Here is an 18,649-nt window from a genome sequence, read left to right as displayed (position 1 = left end):
TGTACAGTTGTGGGCAATCGAACCCGGGTGTTCAGCGTGACGAGCGAACGCTTAAACCCTACCACTCCTACGCTATATATGCAGTAGCAATGTTAGAAAAGAGCTGCAACATGAAAATCAGTCAACGTTGAACAACTCATATGGCCGTCTTCTGATTTCTGATTGGTTTTGTGATTTATCTGTGGTACGATTTGGTGCTCTGAGATTTCAAAGGGTGAGAGGAGTGAAATGTGTTTGGTATGGATGTTTAGAATTTAACACACCAGACTGAACCAGTATTGGAAACAGTACATATTTTCACACGCAACAATATATGACCTAAATGATCATAGTTCTTTCAGTACGTCTACAAACATTCTACATCACGACATCATTGTCAGAAACAAACGATTTCAGCAGTTGTTACTTCGTTTATTTATGGAGGAAAATAGCACTATTTCATTTCACACACACCACTGACAACATTTCACCTGGGATAACATCGCCACACAAAACATTTAGTCTTCAACACTACAAGCCTGGTACAAAAGCAACACGGACGACCCGTTCACAATACTCGGCGCTGTTTGGTTCACCGTGTCACGTGTCATTGTCGGGTATCGCTGCGTTCATGGCGTGTGCATCTCGCATGTCCACACCACTGCATACAAAACCAGCATTAGTCAACCCTGACCTGACGAGGTATTTACAGAAATATGCTTCCAAGTTTTAAGATTCATATTTCTTCAGCAATAAAAATATGTTCACACAAAATAACTGTTTTCATTGTAAGTAAGATAGTTAACCGGGGTCAACAGGTTATGCGAGTTATAGCACATCCATCTGAAAGTGGTACTTTTCAGTTGGGCGTTGGCCGTTGGGAGCCATATTACCTTTGTCGCAGTGACGTACGTGGCCCTGTTTGAATGGGATGTTTGTCACACACTTTGAAGGTGGGGGAAAGTCAAAATGACCCCGCACAGCAGACAGGATAGGTCTCTGACAACTGTGTCTTTACAGTGAAGAGGATTACACTTGCATGTGGTGGGACCCATTCTTACCTGGCAGGACAACGCATTTTACATCTGCTTGTATTTTCCTGGTACGTATAAATGTATGTATTTATGATCGGCATTACTTGATTTGAGGTTTCAGAGGTGATTTCATCTTGGAGTCAAATAGTTTTACTGTCTTTATCGATATCCTGTTCTTATCACGAATTGAAGACATCGGCTATATCCGCAAGCTTTGTGTGGTGACAATAGGGTCTGTGAACGAGGACATTTATCTCTTGACACCCGACCGCACCCCGAAGTAGGCCAAACTGTCACCCAGTTGTTCGAATTAACAATGAATACAGAACATGATCGGGAAAAGATGGTATAAGGGTTTTTTATTGAAAATTTAAAGAATTGTTTACAATTTCATTATCTGTATTTAATCATTACTCATTCCTGAATCAGTATGTTAGTTGGTCTGTAGCCCGGAGTAATTTTCATTGGCTACGTCTTTCACCGAAAAGTACTTACAATCACAATTACCTAATACATTTCCACGACAGCTGAATGTAGACATGTATTATGAAAATGAAGGCAACATTCTGAAGACATACCACTCACAACCTATAAGGGTGATCTCCAACACTAAAGGTCGGTTACAGTGTTTCATAGCTTTTCAATTATATTCAACTGTTAGTATGACACAAATAATGTTATGTTTCTCGTAGTCGATCGACATTGACAAAGGCTGACATCTGAAATAGGTAAACATTTTTTAAAATAAACATAAAATCTGTTCAGAAAACTAATATGAAATTAAAGAAAATATTAACATCTTAAATTTGCGCGTTTATGGAAGAGGCAGGGACAAAAATGCCCCCATAAATTCTTGCTTTCAAACTTGGCCTCTAAAGTCAATAATAGAGATAAATTTTGAGTAGATAAAAATGATTCAATAACTTATGCTGTTAAGGACGGTTTCAGCTGGAAAAAAACCAAACACATCTTACACTGGAATAAAGTTTATAACAATTACTATTTTATGTTAAGTCAAACTTGGCTGTGGGAGCTTTGAAACGGGTTGTACGTAAACGGGTATTTTTTATTCTAACCTGAAATAACAGGCGACGATAAAACAAACCCTTAATAGTTTAGCTATGATTGTATTCACTTAGGATTAAGTGAAGGACAATCAAGTAACTTATCTACCTTTGACTTTAATCACCAACTACAACTTGTTTGGCCATCTGGGGATCCAATAAACTACAGCGCAGGTACTTACGAAAGGCAATGATAAATTTCATCTTCACGCACTGCTTCTGTACTGCGCATGGATAATATGAAAGTGCTGATTCTTTGAGAGGACATGGTGGGACTTTACACCCCTTGCAGAGTCTATGAAAGGCACTAATCCATAGGGGGATGCAAGGGTGCACCCACCCCCTCCGCCATTCTTCTTGAAGATTTTTTATTGTATGACCGTTGAAACTCTCATGAAAATGACACACACCACCTCAAGAGTGTGCACCCCTTCTCAAGAGTGTGCTACCTCCCCCTGTCCCCCAACCCTTTCTCAGAAAGCTGTAACCGCCCTTGGAATTTATGACGGTAACAAATTTCCTCACACGCAGACTGTGCACAGCCCTGCACAAGTCTCGAAGGTAATAGCTAATAGTTTAAATATTCACGAAAACATTATGAATAAAATTCAGACATTGTTCGTCTAACATCCTGTGCCTAGAACTGTCTACTTCTCTAGACTTCAGTTTCGGAGCAAGGCTATGACACGGGAGACATTCTGTAACTTTAACACCTTTGACACCGTCCCCAGCTGACATTTAACCTTTATTATATTTTAACAATTAACTCGAAATAGTAAATACCCAAATGGGTTTGAGTTAGGAAGGTACAATATATTTGCTTACTCAACGGAAAATTAGGATACTAGATTGAGATGAACACACGTGAGTACATAACTCAGTTGCCCAAAACGTTATCCGTAGCTCTGAGTGTATATTATACATTTTTCTGCCTGTCATCATATGACTCTAATAAAACATGCAACTATATACCACACTAACCTTGCTGAGGACAAATTATCAGAGCACAATTTATCACACAAATCATGACCTTCACCTAACCCACTAGTGAAGGTTATGTCCATTGTTCTTGGAAGTGTCCTATTAGCATGACTAATTATCTGCACTAGGGCAATTGTTTCGATTATGAAAAATAAAATTGTAATTTTGATAATCTTCATCATACTTAATAGATTACACGCGTTCTACATAAGTACTCCCACTTGGTGTAAGTCGATTAGCCACCCTCACTAGGGTAGTTGTTTCATTAAACTTTGCTCGGGCAAAGTCCTTGCAGAGTATATTTAATAACTACCTTGTAAGAGTGATTTACCTATACACATGCTTGGTCCCCCTGGCTTGTGTTTTCGATCATGTAGATATTTGTGTATTGGTCAATTTTCTTGTGATCGTTCTACACACGTATTATGCTTTTATCAACCCCTTTCCAACACAATAGTGATAACTTCTGTTTTAGCACTGTTTTTTAAATAGTTTGTCATCCGTGATAGTTTCAAGTTTGACTGTACCTATTCACCAAATGTTTGAATGGTTCTATGTGTGCGCCCGAATCTGGGTGTGTCCCTTCATGACGTTTCTTGAATGTGGCAAAATCATCTACGAAGAATCATATTCGCTACTGGTATAGATAACGAATCATGTGCGTGGTCAGTCGGGCTTGTATGGTGGGTAGGTTGCAACGAGAGTGTCCTCCCATTACGTAGAAAGGCAGTTCACAGCCGCCTTTTAACTACATTGACGATTCACTGAACAGATTAGCTACTACTCGTTACCTACACATTACAATGGTACAGCCCAAACAAAACACAAGAAAACTGACGTTATAGCATTTGTTTTGAGAGATGGCCCAAAAGACAAGTTGAATTTTCATTGCTGCAATATAAAAACAGTTTAATTTCATAAATATTTCGGTTTAACCTTCTCGTCTAACGTGAGCTGACACCATCATAATGAAAACATTGTCAAAATGGCATCTGAAATGAAAGTATCTACTAAATAAAACAACACCAGTTTTTGTTCATGAATTACTCCCTCTTATAGTAGGCAACAGCACTAGCTGTGAGTTAAGAAACTTCAATAATTTTAGCGAAATTTATACAAAAGTGGGGTATTCCACATCATCTTTCATTCCACCAGCAGCTACAGTATGGATTAATATTTCCTTAGTTATTAAGAATTGCGACTCTGCATCTATTTAAATCTTATATCCACTTGAAAGAAATGTGCACCTAAACATTATTCATATGGAATAAGGAAGTGAAATGTTTTGCCCACAAGATTAAGATATATGACGAGTACATTTAATTATGATTTATTTAGAATAAATATTAATCATATCAGTGAGACCATGAATGTGAGAATGTCTTTCATTGATTCCTCGGATGCCCATTTTTGTACCAGCAAAAGTAAACTGTTACAATCTTTAGAAAGTATTGTTAAACTTAGAACACTTGCTGCTATCAACCTTCTCTTACGTGGCATTGCAGGTCTCTCATTTACTAAAAAAGAGATTGATTTCAAATATGTAAATATCTATTTCCATCATTACACAGAGCCATTTATCTATATCGCCCAAACAGAACGTTTTCTCAGTTAACTTCTGCTTGTCCTATTATTGAGAGATGACTTTTTTAAAGTTGGATAATTTGTGTGCAGTCCTTTTCTTCAATGCATAAAAAATGTTTCAATCAATAAATACAAATCTCTCAGTGACAAACCTGTGTTCATATTTGATAAGAATTGATAGGAAAGAAATTGAGAGAAGAAGGCAGATTATCATTTAATCCCAACAAAGTTCTATTTACACACAATCAAACTTATCAGTAACGAACTAATTCAGACTTTCAGACTCATCCCTATTCTACTCACGAGACACTGGACTGTTCCATTATACCCATAGGTGTTAAACTAATTAACCTCCTGGTTCAGTGTCTTTCAAATGGGGCCGTCAACTGCGAGATAACCGCAACGAGGGTCTGGGTGTGTGAAGAGTGAGCACATCATGTAAGTTTACTTTTAATCAGCGTCTGGCCTACTTTGGTACACTTAGACCTTTGAAAGATGGTCTATGAACGCAAGCACGCACGCATGCACGCACGCACACACACAGACAGACAGACAGACACTGCCCACCCATCCTTGGCATCTGTGCACCATATAATAAAACAATCGGTTAAAATAGACCCTTTGAGTTATAACCTGACTAGTAAAGTGGTGTGTTGATATGTGTTGTCATAAATAACATATAAACGTGCAAGTAGGCAAGTAATGGGCGTTCACTGAGGTGCGGCTGAAGTGAACTTGTGACTTGAGTACATTTCTGACAGGCGTGTCGACCATACAAACACCAGCAAAACATTCCACATTTACCAAAAAACGAGACAACTCCACATTTTGACATTTGCCAAGGTTATGTAATCGTTCTTCTATTTGGAATAATATGTATCCTGCCAAAGGTAGACACTGAGACAATATGACGATATTAGCACAAGGACGCATATTGCCACATGACCCCAGAATTGAAGATGACTTCGAATGTGCGCGGTAATGTTTATTGGGGTGATTGATCACACCAAGAATTGTGTCATGATACAGGTAAAATGCATGTTTTTTCAACATTTGCTGTCACGCCAGATCTTCAATACATAGACACACAAATAATCACAATCGGAATATTTTTAATTAAACAGCTGAACATATTTCTTTAAGGTTGTGAATGTGGTGTAACCTTTGGCTTGACATATACAAAATAGTATTTAATCTTAAGTGGCAGATACATCTGGACAGTAACACTAGACATGCTCTTGTATTCAAGTCTTGGGTTTACCAGATGTTGGTTGTACAGTTAGTTCATTTGCTATCGTTACTTCGAGCAAGACTGAAAGATGCGAAGAGTCACGCACCGACAAGTGTATCAGCAACTGGTACTAGGTACGAATGCTGTACAATGGTTGAGACAAACCAATAAGAAGGAATTTGATCTTGTGTTAATTTGACACCGGGGTGGGTCAACTTGTTGATTATGTTTTGTTGTTTATGTTTTGTCCTCTGCTAGATCTTCTAGATGTTTTGTCCCATACTCTCATATGTGCACTGTCCCCTTAAGCTTCAGTCTCGGTATCAATCAGTTTCAAGATCAAGTTGATTGTGATAGTGTGCCGTGTGTAAACATTAATAACGAAGCTATTAGAAGGAGCCGGACAAGTTTGAGAATAGCAAAGTGCCAATATCTAAAGACGAACTGCAGCAGCATGGTGTAAACAGTCATTGATAAAATATGGTCAGCATAGCCAGGTCAAGGTGATTTAACTCAGGTAATAAACTCGTTAGCCACGTGCTTCTTGAATCAGCACGGACTTTTTTCGGGCATGCTCCTAATAAGGAAAACGCTACTATCAAACGTAAGGCAAAGCGACTCAGCAAACCGTGGTTTGGTAAAAAATGTACACTAAAGCGACGTCAGTTCTTTCGAGCAAAGAATGCATAGGTCTACTCAAGAAACAAAAGTGGCAACAACAGGAGCATGTTACGTCTATAAAGTAGGGAATATTAGCGATGCATGAATAAATATCTAAAGCAGAACTTGCATTTTCTCAGGAAAAGTTTCCCAGACAACATCAAACCGTCACCTAGACATTACTGGAAAGTGTTAAACCCGTGACAAATGCACAGCACTGATCAAATATCTCTTGAAGAAATTCATGATTACTTCCGGAAACGGAAATAAGTGGAAATGAGAATGGAGAATTTGATATTGAAGATACTCCAGAATATGACGATTTGATTTTAAATGGAGTTATGACTGCGAATGAAGTACTGTCGGCTTTAAACAAACTTAAGAAAATACAAAACACTAGGCTTAGATATGATACGAAATGAATACCTTATAGCATCATCGCCAGCATTATTAGCTGTATATACTGACTATTTCAATTTGATACTAAATACTGGTATTTTACTCGAGGCATGGCTTACAGGCATTATTAAGCCTATCTATAAGAGAAGGGGAAACGCCGATGATCCAAATTCATACCGTCCAATTTCGATACTTGTTTCGGCAAACTGTTTACTTCCATTCTCAATGAACGATTAACCACTGCGATAGTTTTGTGAATGCTGTTGACAAATATTTCATATCCCGACGTAGCTACTAAGGTCTACATACTTGTGAATCATGGGAATAAGCAAGCACAGATTGCTACTGATGGTTAAAGATGATTGCTACTGATGGTTCTGTGCGTCAGGGGTGAGCACACAGATTATGGCCCATGTGCAACGACCCCTTAGGTATATAGTATTCCCAGAAATTATTGAGAATCATTTTGCGTCATGTAACTCATTACGTTTATTAACTTCTGGCGTTTTACTTACATAAACATGTTAAAACATCATCCTTTTACAGTCTCACTCTTGTTTTAGTACTTTGTTTGACCTCCTCGCTCAGAATGCATGCCTGAATACGCCTAGGCACACTACCCATCAAAGTTTGTAGGTAATCGTGTGACAGGGTATCCCAATATTGGACCACCTCGGCCTTCATATCTTCAATATTTCTCAGTCCCTTTTGGTTTATTCTGCCCTTCATGACTCCCCACACATTCTCAATTGGGTTTAGGTCTGGGCTGTAACTGGGCCAGTCTAAAACGTGAACATTTTCGCCCGACAACCACTGTTTTGTGTAGCGCGCAGTGTGTTTTGGGTCATTATCATGCTGGAAAATCCAATCATCTTCATACAATGTTTGTGCTGTCGGAAGAAGGTGACCATTTAGAATGTCAACGTATCTTTCTTTTGTCAAGTTTCCCGTGAAAACACACAATGGCGTCACTCCGCGAGCCGATATGCCACCCCACATGTGAAACTTCGGGCTATGTTTTGGTCGCTGGTAGACAGGTTTGACAGTATCTTTGGTCCAAATTTTCACACAATTAGGGAAAAGCCAAACAGAACTTTCATCCGAAAAGAAAACATTATCCCAATCTTGATTTTCATGAGCCCGACACCAGTTTAATCGTTTTTCCTTTTGTGCATCTTTCATCAACGGCGAGAGAATTCCACGTTTTTTCACCCAATTAAGTCTCTGTAATTCCTGCCTAAATGTTTCATTGCATACCTGTGGACTTCCTCTGCTAATCATTTCATTTCTGATGTTCTCAACACTTTTCAATTTGCCCCTACTCACAATCTGCCCAAGTCTTCGGCGATCCACAACACTGAATTTCTTAGGCCGACCTGCCACTGCTTTGTGCTCTATCCCGGTTCCTGTTTGAATATTCTTCAAAGTTCTGTATACTGTAGACAGAGGAATACCATGTCTACAAGCTAACACTTTAGCATCAGCCTCACCCCTTTCAAAATCATCTAGAATGAGCTTTCTTTTCTCTCTTGCTGTAAATTCTGCCATGTCAACACAGGAAGCCGTCTGCTCAGACAAGGGAGATAAGTCTTGACGTAATGAGCTGCCTTCTAAGCCTTCAAGAGTTGTCTCCCTTATTTAGTATGCTTAGTGCATAGTGAAAGCCCTTTTTCCAATCTTAGCATCATTAGGAAAAAAAACAAAGATTTTGTCAATAATTTCTGGGAACACTGTACATAACAGCATAGCGTAACAGAAAGTGCAACATATTACAGTGAACTAACTGAAACACGAAATAGTAGAGCAAATTAAACGCACGGCAGTAAAGTGTAACAGTCGGTTTAACACATGACAGTAATGAGCAACAATTAGTTCAACACATGACACCACACAGTAATGTGCAACAATTAGTTTAACACATGACAGTAATGTGCAACAATTAGTTCAGCACATGACTAATAATGAAAGAAACAGTAGGATGTAACAGTAAATGAAACACACGTCAGTAGGCTCTAACAGTAAATGCAATCGTGAAACAGGAGATACTAAGTCCTCCGTAGGAGAAAATGAAAGTAAGAAAATCACTGTGCCTTTGCGACGCTTCTAAAGTGTGTACACTAATTTGTGTTGTCATACATCTGCAGCCTGATCGTGGACCGCTGATATTTAAAAACACCAAGTTGATTATTGGTCCGGTCTTCATTCTCATTAAACCATTCACTGTGATCATTATAACAAATAATGTTTACAAATATAAAGATGACTAGAGAAAGAGACAGAGTTTGCCGCATATGCAAATAGTGGGCGGTGGGGTAGCCCAGTGGTTAAAGCGTTCGCTCGTCACGCCGAAGACCCGGGTTCGATTCCCCACATGGGTACAATGTGTGAGGCCCATTTTCTGGTGACCCCCGCCGTGATATAGCTGGAATATTGCTAAAAGCGGCGTAAAACCAAACTCACTCACTCACTCAATTTACGCAGAATGCAAAGGAAACAAACATGATGACGTCAATGATCTCTTGTGTAGTCACGGTGCCAACCGTGAATCTCCTATGGTGCCCAAATTCGCCGTGTCCTCTGGGTGTACGATATATATTCAAATCCCACCTTATGTACTTTTACGCAGAATGGGGCGGTGGGGTAGCCCAGTGGTTAAAGCGTTCGCTCATCACGCCGAAGACCCGGGTTCGATTCCCCACATGGGTACAATGTGTGAGGCCCATTTTCTGGTGACCCCCGCCGTGATATAGCTGGAATATTGCTAAAAGCGGCGTAAAACCAAACTCACTCACTCACTCAATTTACGCAGAATGCAAAGGAAACAAACATGATGACGTCAATGATCTCTTGTGTAGTCACGGTGCCAACCGTGAATCTCCTATGGTGCGCAAATTCGCCGTGTCCTCTGGGTGTACGATATTATTCAAATCCCACCTTATGTACTTTTACGCAGAATGGGGCGGTGGGGTAGCCCAGTGGTTAAAGCGTTCGCTCGTCACGCCGAAGACCCGGGTTCGATTCCCCACATGGGTACAATGTGTGAGGCCCATTTTCTGGTGACCCCCGCCGTGATATAGCTGGAATATTGCTAAAAGCGGCGTAAAACCAAACTCACTCGCTCACTCAATTTACGCAGAATGCAAAGGAAACAAACATGATGACGTCAATGATCTCTTGTGTAGTCACGGTGCCAACCGTGAATCTCCTATGGTGCCCAAATTCGCCGTGTCCTCTGGGTGTACGATATTATTCAAATCCCACCTTAGTTCTGATTTCTCGGGTTTTCAGCGCAATATCCGTGCTCATTTTCATTAAAAAAGAAATGAATGACACTCCCGTCTGCCCTCTCGCTTCAAACAGACAGTCTCTTCAAGCTACAACTTTCACTGTGCGAAATCTTATTCGAGGATAATTTTAGGAATATTTACAGTAGTTTACAAAATGTCCATTGTTACATTTCTAGGGCAGTGCCTCGTCTTTATATGTTAGTCTGTCAAATAACGCATGGCAAGTACCTTTTCAGATAATCTGAACTGAATTTAACCAGTCTTTGGTTAAAAAGCGACAAGGAAAGGACCGGTGGGATGGCCCAACTGTCCGCACGAATTCTTTCCTTGTGCAAATAATTGATAACAAGAACGATAAATCTATTCCTATCATCGTCTAGCATGTTTGAAATGGCCATATATTATGTTTTTGACAAATGACACCTGATTTTGTAAGCGATGCCACATGTTGTATTTGACATTAGTCTTTCGTGGTGAAACAGGTTTAGGTTGTGGAGTCAGTCCATCTGGTATCGGAATCCACACAAAGTGTGGCTTTGTCAACTTCCATGGACAGACTAGTCTACGTGTAGCATTACAGGTCAGGTATATTTTTTAAGGTTATAGTATTCACATAACAAGTCTACTTTTGCATGATATCTGCCACAAATAGGGCTACTCTATCGTTGTAGAAGTGTATGTACGACATGAGTACGATGCATTGCTACTTATCGCTTGAACAATATGAAATAATCTTCTGTAAATGTACTAACATTAAAATCTCGCTGTTGTATCTGTACCACTGAACCTTGTTGGGTTTTTTTCCTGTTTGTTTGTTGTTTCTTTTGTTTTTTACGTTGTATATTTTTCGTTTTTTTTGTTTTGTTTTGATTTTCTTCTTTTGGGTGGTTAGGGGGTGTCAAAAATCTTTTGTTAAACTGCTTTGTAAAGAACATAAAATTGTTAAAACTCATAATAGTGAGCATTTGACACACAGCGACATGGAGTGTCCAATCACGTATTGTTGCGAAAACTGACTCTTTCGTGTTAGTGGTGGTTACGAGAAACGTAAATTGATTAAAGGAAACTTTAACTGTTTTTTCAGTTTCATGAGTGAGGAATGTCCAGTCAGTGATGCATCAAAGGCCGATTGCAATCATAGTCTTGTGCAAACACACAACAGATCATTATGAAGATAAGAGGTGCCGGTCAAATCAAGAAGCAATTAATGAGTGATCCACAATTTGCAAAACAACTTCAGTTTCCGTCATCAGTATTCCTTCTCCGTGATTCGCTACATGTTTAACATTAGCGTGGCATTGTAACCATGACAACCAGTCAGAGTGCATTATTCCTTGTCATGGTAGCGGTAGCGTTTGGCACAACGCTATTTGTAATGGGTTATATCAGCTCACATTTTCAGCCAATCAAAGACTTTGAGCTAGCATTGGACTCCAAAAATACAGAATATCAGCACCCTGATCCCATAAGAGTTGACAATTATGAATCCAGCTGTCCAAGCGTTCTGCAGAAGATGACACAAGGTCACTGGATGGCACCTGGACAGAATATTCCTACCTGGACCCCATCCGATCCCCGATGTCGGCCACAACAATATAATGCCAGTCAGGCCTGCCACTTGCTGGATGGCGGAACCATCCGCTTCATTGGAGATTCTCTCTTGCAACACATTTACATAGCCTTCCTGATGTCTGTCCGGGGCAACTTCAAAGATGGCGGCATTAGACCCAGCGACACCAGAGGTAAGAATCTGCGTAATAGCGGTAAAGTATGTATTTTCAATCATTAATCCATCATGTCATTGCTGATATAAGTGATTACTTTTCCGATAAAGTTATAATTATTTGTACGAAAATGGTGATGTTATGAAGAAAATTTGTAGGTCAATATTTTACATAAAAAAAATATCCATGGAGATGCCACACAAGTATTTAATCAAAGAAACCAAACAATATTTGAACTGCCCTCTTTGCCATGTTCCAGTGTGGAAGAAAATATGCTCTGGGATGAACATGTTCACACAAACAGCGTGTTTGGGACGATTGGACACAAGGCCGAATATATGTAAAGGCAGGGTGAAGCTCAATTTGAATAAAAACCTGCCACAACTGATCGGTGAGGTTACTGCCAGCTTAAATACCCGGAAGACCTTGTTCGTAGTTGGTATAGACATTCGTGAAGATTACAACTCGACTAATGTTCAGATACAGTATCTAAAGCCAACTCTGGACAGGCTACGAAAGATTGGCATTCTCTGGCCAAAGGTATTATTTGTTGACATGGATGCTCCAGGAATTATGAAACGTTCAGATACCCAGTCAAAATCAAACGTCCTTCTTTTTAATCGAGACATGGAGAAGTTTCTCAAGGAGTATGAGGTACCTGTTTTAAAGACATTTAACATGACGGAGGACGTGCGAAGCTTTGATGGGACACATTATGCGTTGGGAGTGAATGTCGTTAAGGCCAACGTTATTCTTAACTATATACAGGAGCTCAGTGATGCTGGTGTTTGGTAGCTGATTGTGATAGTTAAACCTGACAACATATTGTCGTGTGGGATATATACGTTTTGTGTTGCTGTATAATTGTATATTATATGGTCTTTGAATGTATTCGTGTTATTATTTTTTCAATTAACATATATCGACGAGGACACGTCAGTTCGAGTCTACTACGACTATATGTCATTTGATCCAGTGAATCGGCCATACCTCAGTGATACTGAGCTCCAGATCTGCTTTTCATCATATCTTAGAAACCAACATAGAATTTGACAGATTTATATTTTCCCAATCATCTTTTCCCCGATTTTAAGATTCAAAACAAGTAGTCACCATCTCACTATTGAAGTTGGCCGTCGGGCAAATGTTCCTAGAGAATATCGTATGTGTAATGTATGTAATTCTCATGCAGCCTCCATCTTGCGGAAAGTCGTCAAACTGTTCTCGTGTAAACAAGCATGCTATCTTAGAAATCTTGCTATGTATATCAATGTAATATTTGAGTCCACAAAGGTACATTAACTTTTAATTCATTTTGGCTTTTACCTGCCATCTTTACAAGTTAATTTGTTTGAATATAGTAATTTTGTATTCTCATGTACCACCGTTGGTGGTGTTTCGAGTAATGAATTGTATTGAATGGAATTGACGTATCAGAGGCAGTCGTTTGCTATGTGTGACGGATCTGGGTGTGTGTAATCGGCCCTGGTGTTGGGTTAATTGCAAGCAGCATTCGTAATTACTCGCCTCTTTCCGTGACCTACAAGAAGAACGCCATCCGGCTTGCCTGGATGACATGAGTAGTTACGAATGTTGGAAGTCGCTATAGTAACAAAGACAAAGACACAAACCAGTTTTGTTCCGATGGGGTTGTCCGAGATACTAGCCTATTTCGGGACAAACATACAATGGTACCGTGATGTGCAAGGTTCAGATACATAAAAGATTGTGATAAAACATGAATATATTGCCTCATACAACAGTCTCTCGCATACTTGTGATTTGCTGACATACTAATCCCTTCAAACAAAAGGGTATGTCATATCTTAAAAACTGGAATGAATCATTTGAATTGAATTAATATTTCACATCTAGAACGCCACTGGAAACGAATACCAAGTTTTGGCCGAATACAATATGCTGAAACATCATTCTAAACATTAAGACGATGTAAAACGGTTGGTTTTTTCATGTATTTGTCGTTAGATGTACGACCAATATGACCAATGAAACGCCTATTACATTGAAAAAGGGACAGACTTAGACCGTTGCTGTATGTGAAGCAGTGGGTGGTTGAGGATCATTCTTACACATTAGATAAGGATATACTTCTGTTTGGTTATATAATCTAAACCGATTGCCCAACAAAACAGATCCTATTCGCCACTAGACGGAGCACAGTAGGACCACGTAAGGATGTGGACTGACTTCATGCGGGCCAGACATGTTCGTTAAATATTCAAGCTTCATCATGGCGTTTTGCCAGAAAAAAAAAGAATGTTATAAAATTTCAGCTAGATAACACTAGGTGTTATGTTTTGATCAAACAACATTGCTGTGACTCACAACTTGCATGTTAACACGCAACCCAGAAACATATAAGGACTACCTTCCCCACACACCCGTGAAGATCCGGGTTGAAATTACCCTTTTGCAACCCGTGCTTGTCGTGAAAAGCAACCAACGGGATCGGGTAGTCAGACTCGCTAACTTAGTTGACATATGCCGTGGTGTCCCACTTGCGTAGATCGCTGTTGATCACTGAATTGTCCAGACTTGATTATTGACGGAACGCAGCCAGTGACGGATCCAGAAAGGGAGGGGGGATCCGCCCATGACACCCGCCCTCCCATTGAAGATAAAAATGACAAAATTGCACCCCCACCCCCCTTTTTCAAAAGGCTGGATCCTCCGCCCATGGCGGCCACATAGATGGAATATTGCGGAGTGTGGCGTTAAGCAATGAGCCAATCCACCCAACTGTCACAAAACATGCGCCCTCTGATCTCCTCTAGTGAGACACTACCCCCGCCGTTATAGTGCTCGAATACTATTTAAATCGGCGTAAAGCGAAACTCACTTACGCATATGCGCCGCCATTCTTTATGATTATGTTGTAGGCATGTCCTTGCTTCTTTACAGTTAACTATACCGTTGTAAATGACGGGACAAAGCCCTTTCCATGTTCATAAACCAGAAACCTCTACTTAAAGCGAATCGGTCTCTATTATGAGTAGTATTAATGAAGCACTTTGAAACAGTGATCGCAAACAGTACCCTGTCAAAAACTGTGGCACCTGTCACAAATACATGCAAGACCAGTCAAAGGAAATTTTAATCTTCTTTTTCAGCTGTGTCGTAGCAGCATACTGCCTCGGGAAAAGTGAATGGAGAATGACGTGAAGATTAGGTAAAACCCTTCTTTGGTCCTGACGAAATCATCACATGTAAAGTTGAGCAGAAGAGGATTTGGCCGGGTGTAACGAAACTTCAACGATTCATAATTTGCAAGAGAGCACAGGACGAGATTGTCTCCCTTTACCTTCGAGATAGCTTTCTTACATTGTAATAATGACAACAAGATACGCTGCCTCATTCAGAGGCATGCTTGTCACTGTATTTGGCGTGATTCTGTTTGTAATGGGTTATATCAGCTCACACTTTCAGCCAATCAAAGATTTAGAGGTAGCATTGGACTCCAAAAATACAGAATATCAGCACCCTGATCCCATAAGAGTTGACAATTATGAATCCAGATGTCCAAGCGTTCTGCAAAACATGACCCAGGGTCACTGGAGGACGAGAAAGCTTACCCAGGCTCAAAAAGGACAGTCAGAATCCTTTTATTACATGGCCTTGAACCACAAAGGAGTACCCAAATCCCTCCAGAGGCCTGACAATCGATGCGGCAACGTAGGCTACACAAACGTGACGACTTTCCTTCGAGCGATTTGCAGTCCCACAGGGCGGACCCCTTGCTGCTACAACTTCAAGTGTGTGAAAAAGACAGAAGCCCAATGTCGGTGTAAAAATTGTTGGGATATCCGTCAGCAGATTCATGCAGAATATTCCACCTGGACCCCCTCCGATCCCCGATGTCGGCCACAACAATATAGTGCCAATCAAGCCTGCCACTTGCTGGATGGCGGAACCATCCGCTTCATTGGAGATTCCCTCGTGCGGCACATTTACACAGGCTTTCTGATGACTGTTCGAGGAAACTTCAAAGATGGCGGTGTTAAACCAACAGAATCCAAAAGTACGTATTATCCGACAGGGTTGTCTATTTAAGTTGTGTGTTTATGGGATTAGGGGGGCAGGAGTACAGTAAGTATTTTCTTAATCGCAGTAAAGTGGATGTATCGAATTCTTTTAGTCAGCTTTTTGTTGCAGATATTAGTGTTCACTTGCTTTTAAGTGGTGTGACTGCTTGTTCCTAACTGTCGCTTAAATGAACTAAATAATGAAACCCTATTCTTCAATGGTGCATCTTGAAAACAAGCATACACTTGCTTGATAGCGATACAAGAATCTGTATCGAAACGCCTCATCACCCGGATAAAGAAGATGTTCATCCACAAAGTTTAAAATTTCATCACCAACATCGTGTCATATCCTAGCACATCTAAATTCAAATATGAGGAAAATGTTCTGCATCTCGTGATTACACTGTATAGTCATACATACAGGTCAATGTTTTGTAAAGCCCTCTTTACCATTTTCAGTATTGAAATCTAAATGCTCGGGGATGAACATGTACGAGGAAAAATACTGCAGAAAACGACTGGATGCAAATCCAACGAATATATGCAGAGGCAGGGTGAAGATCAGCTGGAAGAAACACTACGTCAGTAGACGCTGGACAGAACTGATCCATGACGTCACAGAAGGCTTAGCTGACCGGAGGACCTTGTTCGTAGTTGGTATAGGTATTCATGAAAATTATAACTCGAGTAACGTTCAGATGCGATATCTAAAGCCAACTCTGGACAGGTTACGAAAGATTGGCATTCTCTGGCCAAAGGTATTATTTGTTGACATGAATGCTCCAGGAATTATGAAACGTTCAGATACCCAGTCCAAACCACACGTCCTTCGATTTAATCGAGACATGGAGAAGTTTCTCAAGGAGTATGAGATACCTGTTTTAAAGACATTTAACATGACGGAGGGCGTGCGAAGCTTTGATGGGACACATTATGCGTTGGGAGTGAATGTCGTGAAGGCCAACATTCTCTTGAACTATATACAGGAGCTCAGTGATACTGGTGTTTGGTAGCTGGGTCTTGTATTGTCGTGTGGAATATGTAAGTTTTGTGGTGCTGTAAAATTGTAGATTACATTGGCTTCAAATGTATTTCTGTCAAATGGCGTATAACTTGCGAGGACGAATGTATGAGGGTCGACTTGACCTGGTCGCCATGATGTATCGCTTTACATGACACAGTGTATCTGATCTGGTCACGTGATAATTTCGACGCTTGAGCACACGTCTTGTACACAGAATGAAGTGTTTGCCCATATGTTACCGTACGTTTGCATAACTGCATACTAGGTGAGTTGTACTTGGAATATTGAGTGCATAGTGTTGTAAAGATGAAACAATGTCATGGTCGTTCGGTATGATCCTAGCAGGTTGTGCAGGTGTTCGTAATGTAAGTCAAAACAGGAAAAGGACAGCCCCCAGTTTCCTCGTCATTTGTCTTGGTCACTGCCACAGGAGCTTGTATCGCTTACAAACGGCGCTCGAAAGACATATTGGTGTATAGACCCTACCCTAGTACTATATAAAAGGAAAGGGATGTTACAAAGAAACCACCCTCTCCTCCATCAAAATTACATGTCATCGCGTAAAATATATGTTTAAGGCCGTCAAGCCAAACGGGTCGAAAGCCAGATAATTTCCCTACAAAATGAGCTATAGATGATCACAATCGGATCGTTATTTCAAATGTTATACGCCACGAACCATCGAAAACAGCTACCTCCGCAATTTCACTGAAAAATCATGGATCATCCAATACGGCGAAAACTCACCTTTTAAATTCGTTTATTAATTCCAGTCACGTTCACAGCACCAGCGTTGGGCTGGATTCGATTGGCTGCGGCATTCCGCGGGTCGGAAAACTTCTTTCAACATCAACATGTAATTTTCTCGACAGTAAGCAAGCATTTTCCCCAAATCGCCGGCAATCCTACTCACTTGTCGGCCATAAGTGACCTTGACATTCAAGTGCCCTGATCAGATCCGCACAAACAGACTCGGGCCATCCGATTAGTGAGAAATAATGTATACAGTGGGAAATTGTGCTTATAATAAAATATTCTTACCCATTTACTGTTCCGTACATTATTCAAACTTTAAGAAATATTGCCAAGATCATCAGCAAACAGAAAAAAAAACATGTCAGTAATATCCTTGGACGGCGCGTACGCCACCTTCATCAACGCAGATCATTCTCAACGAACACGGCACCGCCCGTCTTGCCATGAAGAATGGGATGATATGAACATTTAAAAATTGGACGTTTGATTAAGAGCATGCCTCGTTGAAACCGAGATGTTTGTCAAAATAGAGGTGGATTCCGGTTATTTCAAAAGACTTACCTTGTGTGGTAATTGGTACGATGGACAGAAGGGCGCCTTGGTCGACCTTAAACGCAAATGCAAATCTCACTCAGATGCTTCTGTAACATTGTTAAACTATCGATGTCAATGAGAATATAAATTAAAAGTAGTTGAAAGAATGAGTATGAGACTTAAAACCCAACTCAAATCAACTTTCTGGAAAAGTGCTTATGTATCACGCCCATTATATTTTCCAAAGTAGCAGTCAGATCCCTGATGAGTCGAATCGCTGGGGACCGAGTAATAAATTCGCCTTATCGATGTATTCGAGTCACAGGTATGTATATGAAAGTAGAAA

The 18,649-nt window shown here is 40.3% G+C and overlaps 1 protein-coding gene and 1 long non-coding RNA gene across 2 annotated transcripts; one reads left to right on the top strand and one right to left on the bottom strand.

Annotated features, from left to right (window-relative positions):
• Positions 1-811: 811 nt before the first annotated feature.
• LOC137273893 (uncharacterized) lies at positions 812-18,057 on the top strand. Its single transcript, XM_067806792.1, has 3 exons — positions 812-1,081; positions 15,075-15,982; positions 16,449-18,057. The coding sequence occupies exons 2-3, from the start codon at positions 15,295-15,297 to the stop codon at positions 17,000-17,002; spliced, it is 1,242 nt and encodes a 413-aa protein (XP_067662893.1). The 5' UTR covers positions 812-1,081; positions 15,075-15,294; the 3' UTR covers positions 17,003-18,057.
• Positions 11,203-18,379, bottom strand: LOC137273895 (uncharacterized). Its single transcript, XR_010956161.1, has 2 exons — positions 18,331-18,379; positions 11,203-11,969 (listed from the first exon to the last, which is right to left on the bottom strand). It is a non-coding gene; the product is annotated as an uncharacterized lncRNA (long non-coding RNA).
• Positions 18,380-18,649: the final 270 nt, after the last annotated feature.

The sequence above is a fragment of the Haliotis asinina genome, chromosome 2, assembly GCF_037392515.1.
Source record: "Haliotis asinina isolate JCU_RB_2024 chromosome 2, JCU_Hal_asi_v2, whole genome shotgun sequence".
Lineage (NCBI taxonomy): Eukaryota > Metazoa > Mollusca > Gastropoda > Lepetellida > Haliotidae > Haliotis > Haliotis asinina.
The sequence above is the reverse complement of the archived record's forward strand: the minus strand, read 5'-3'. Positions and strand labels throughout refer to the sequence as shown.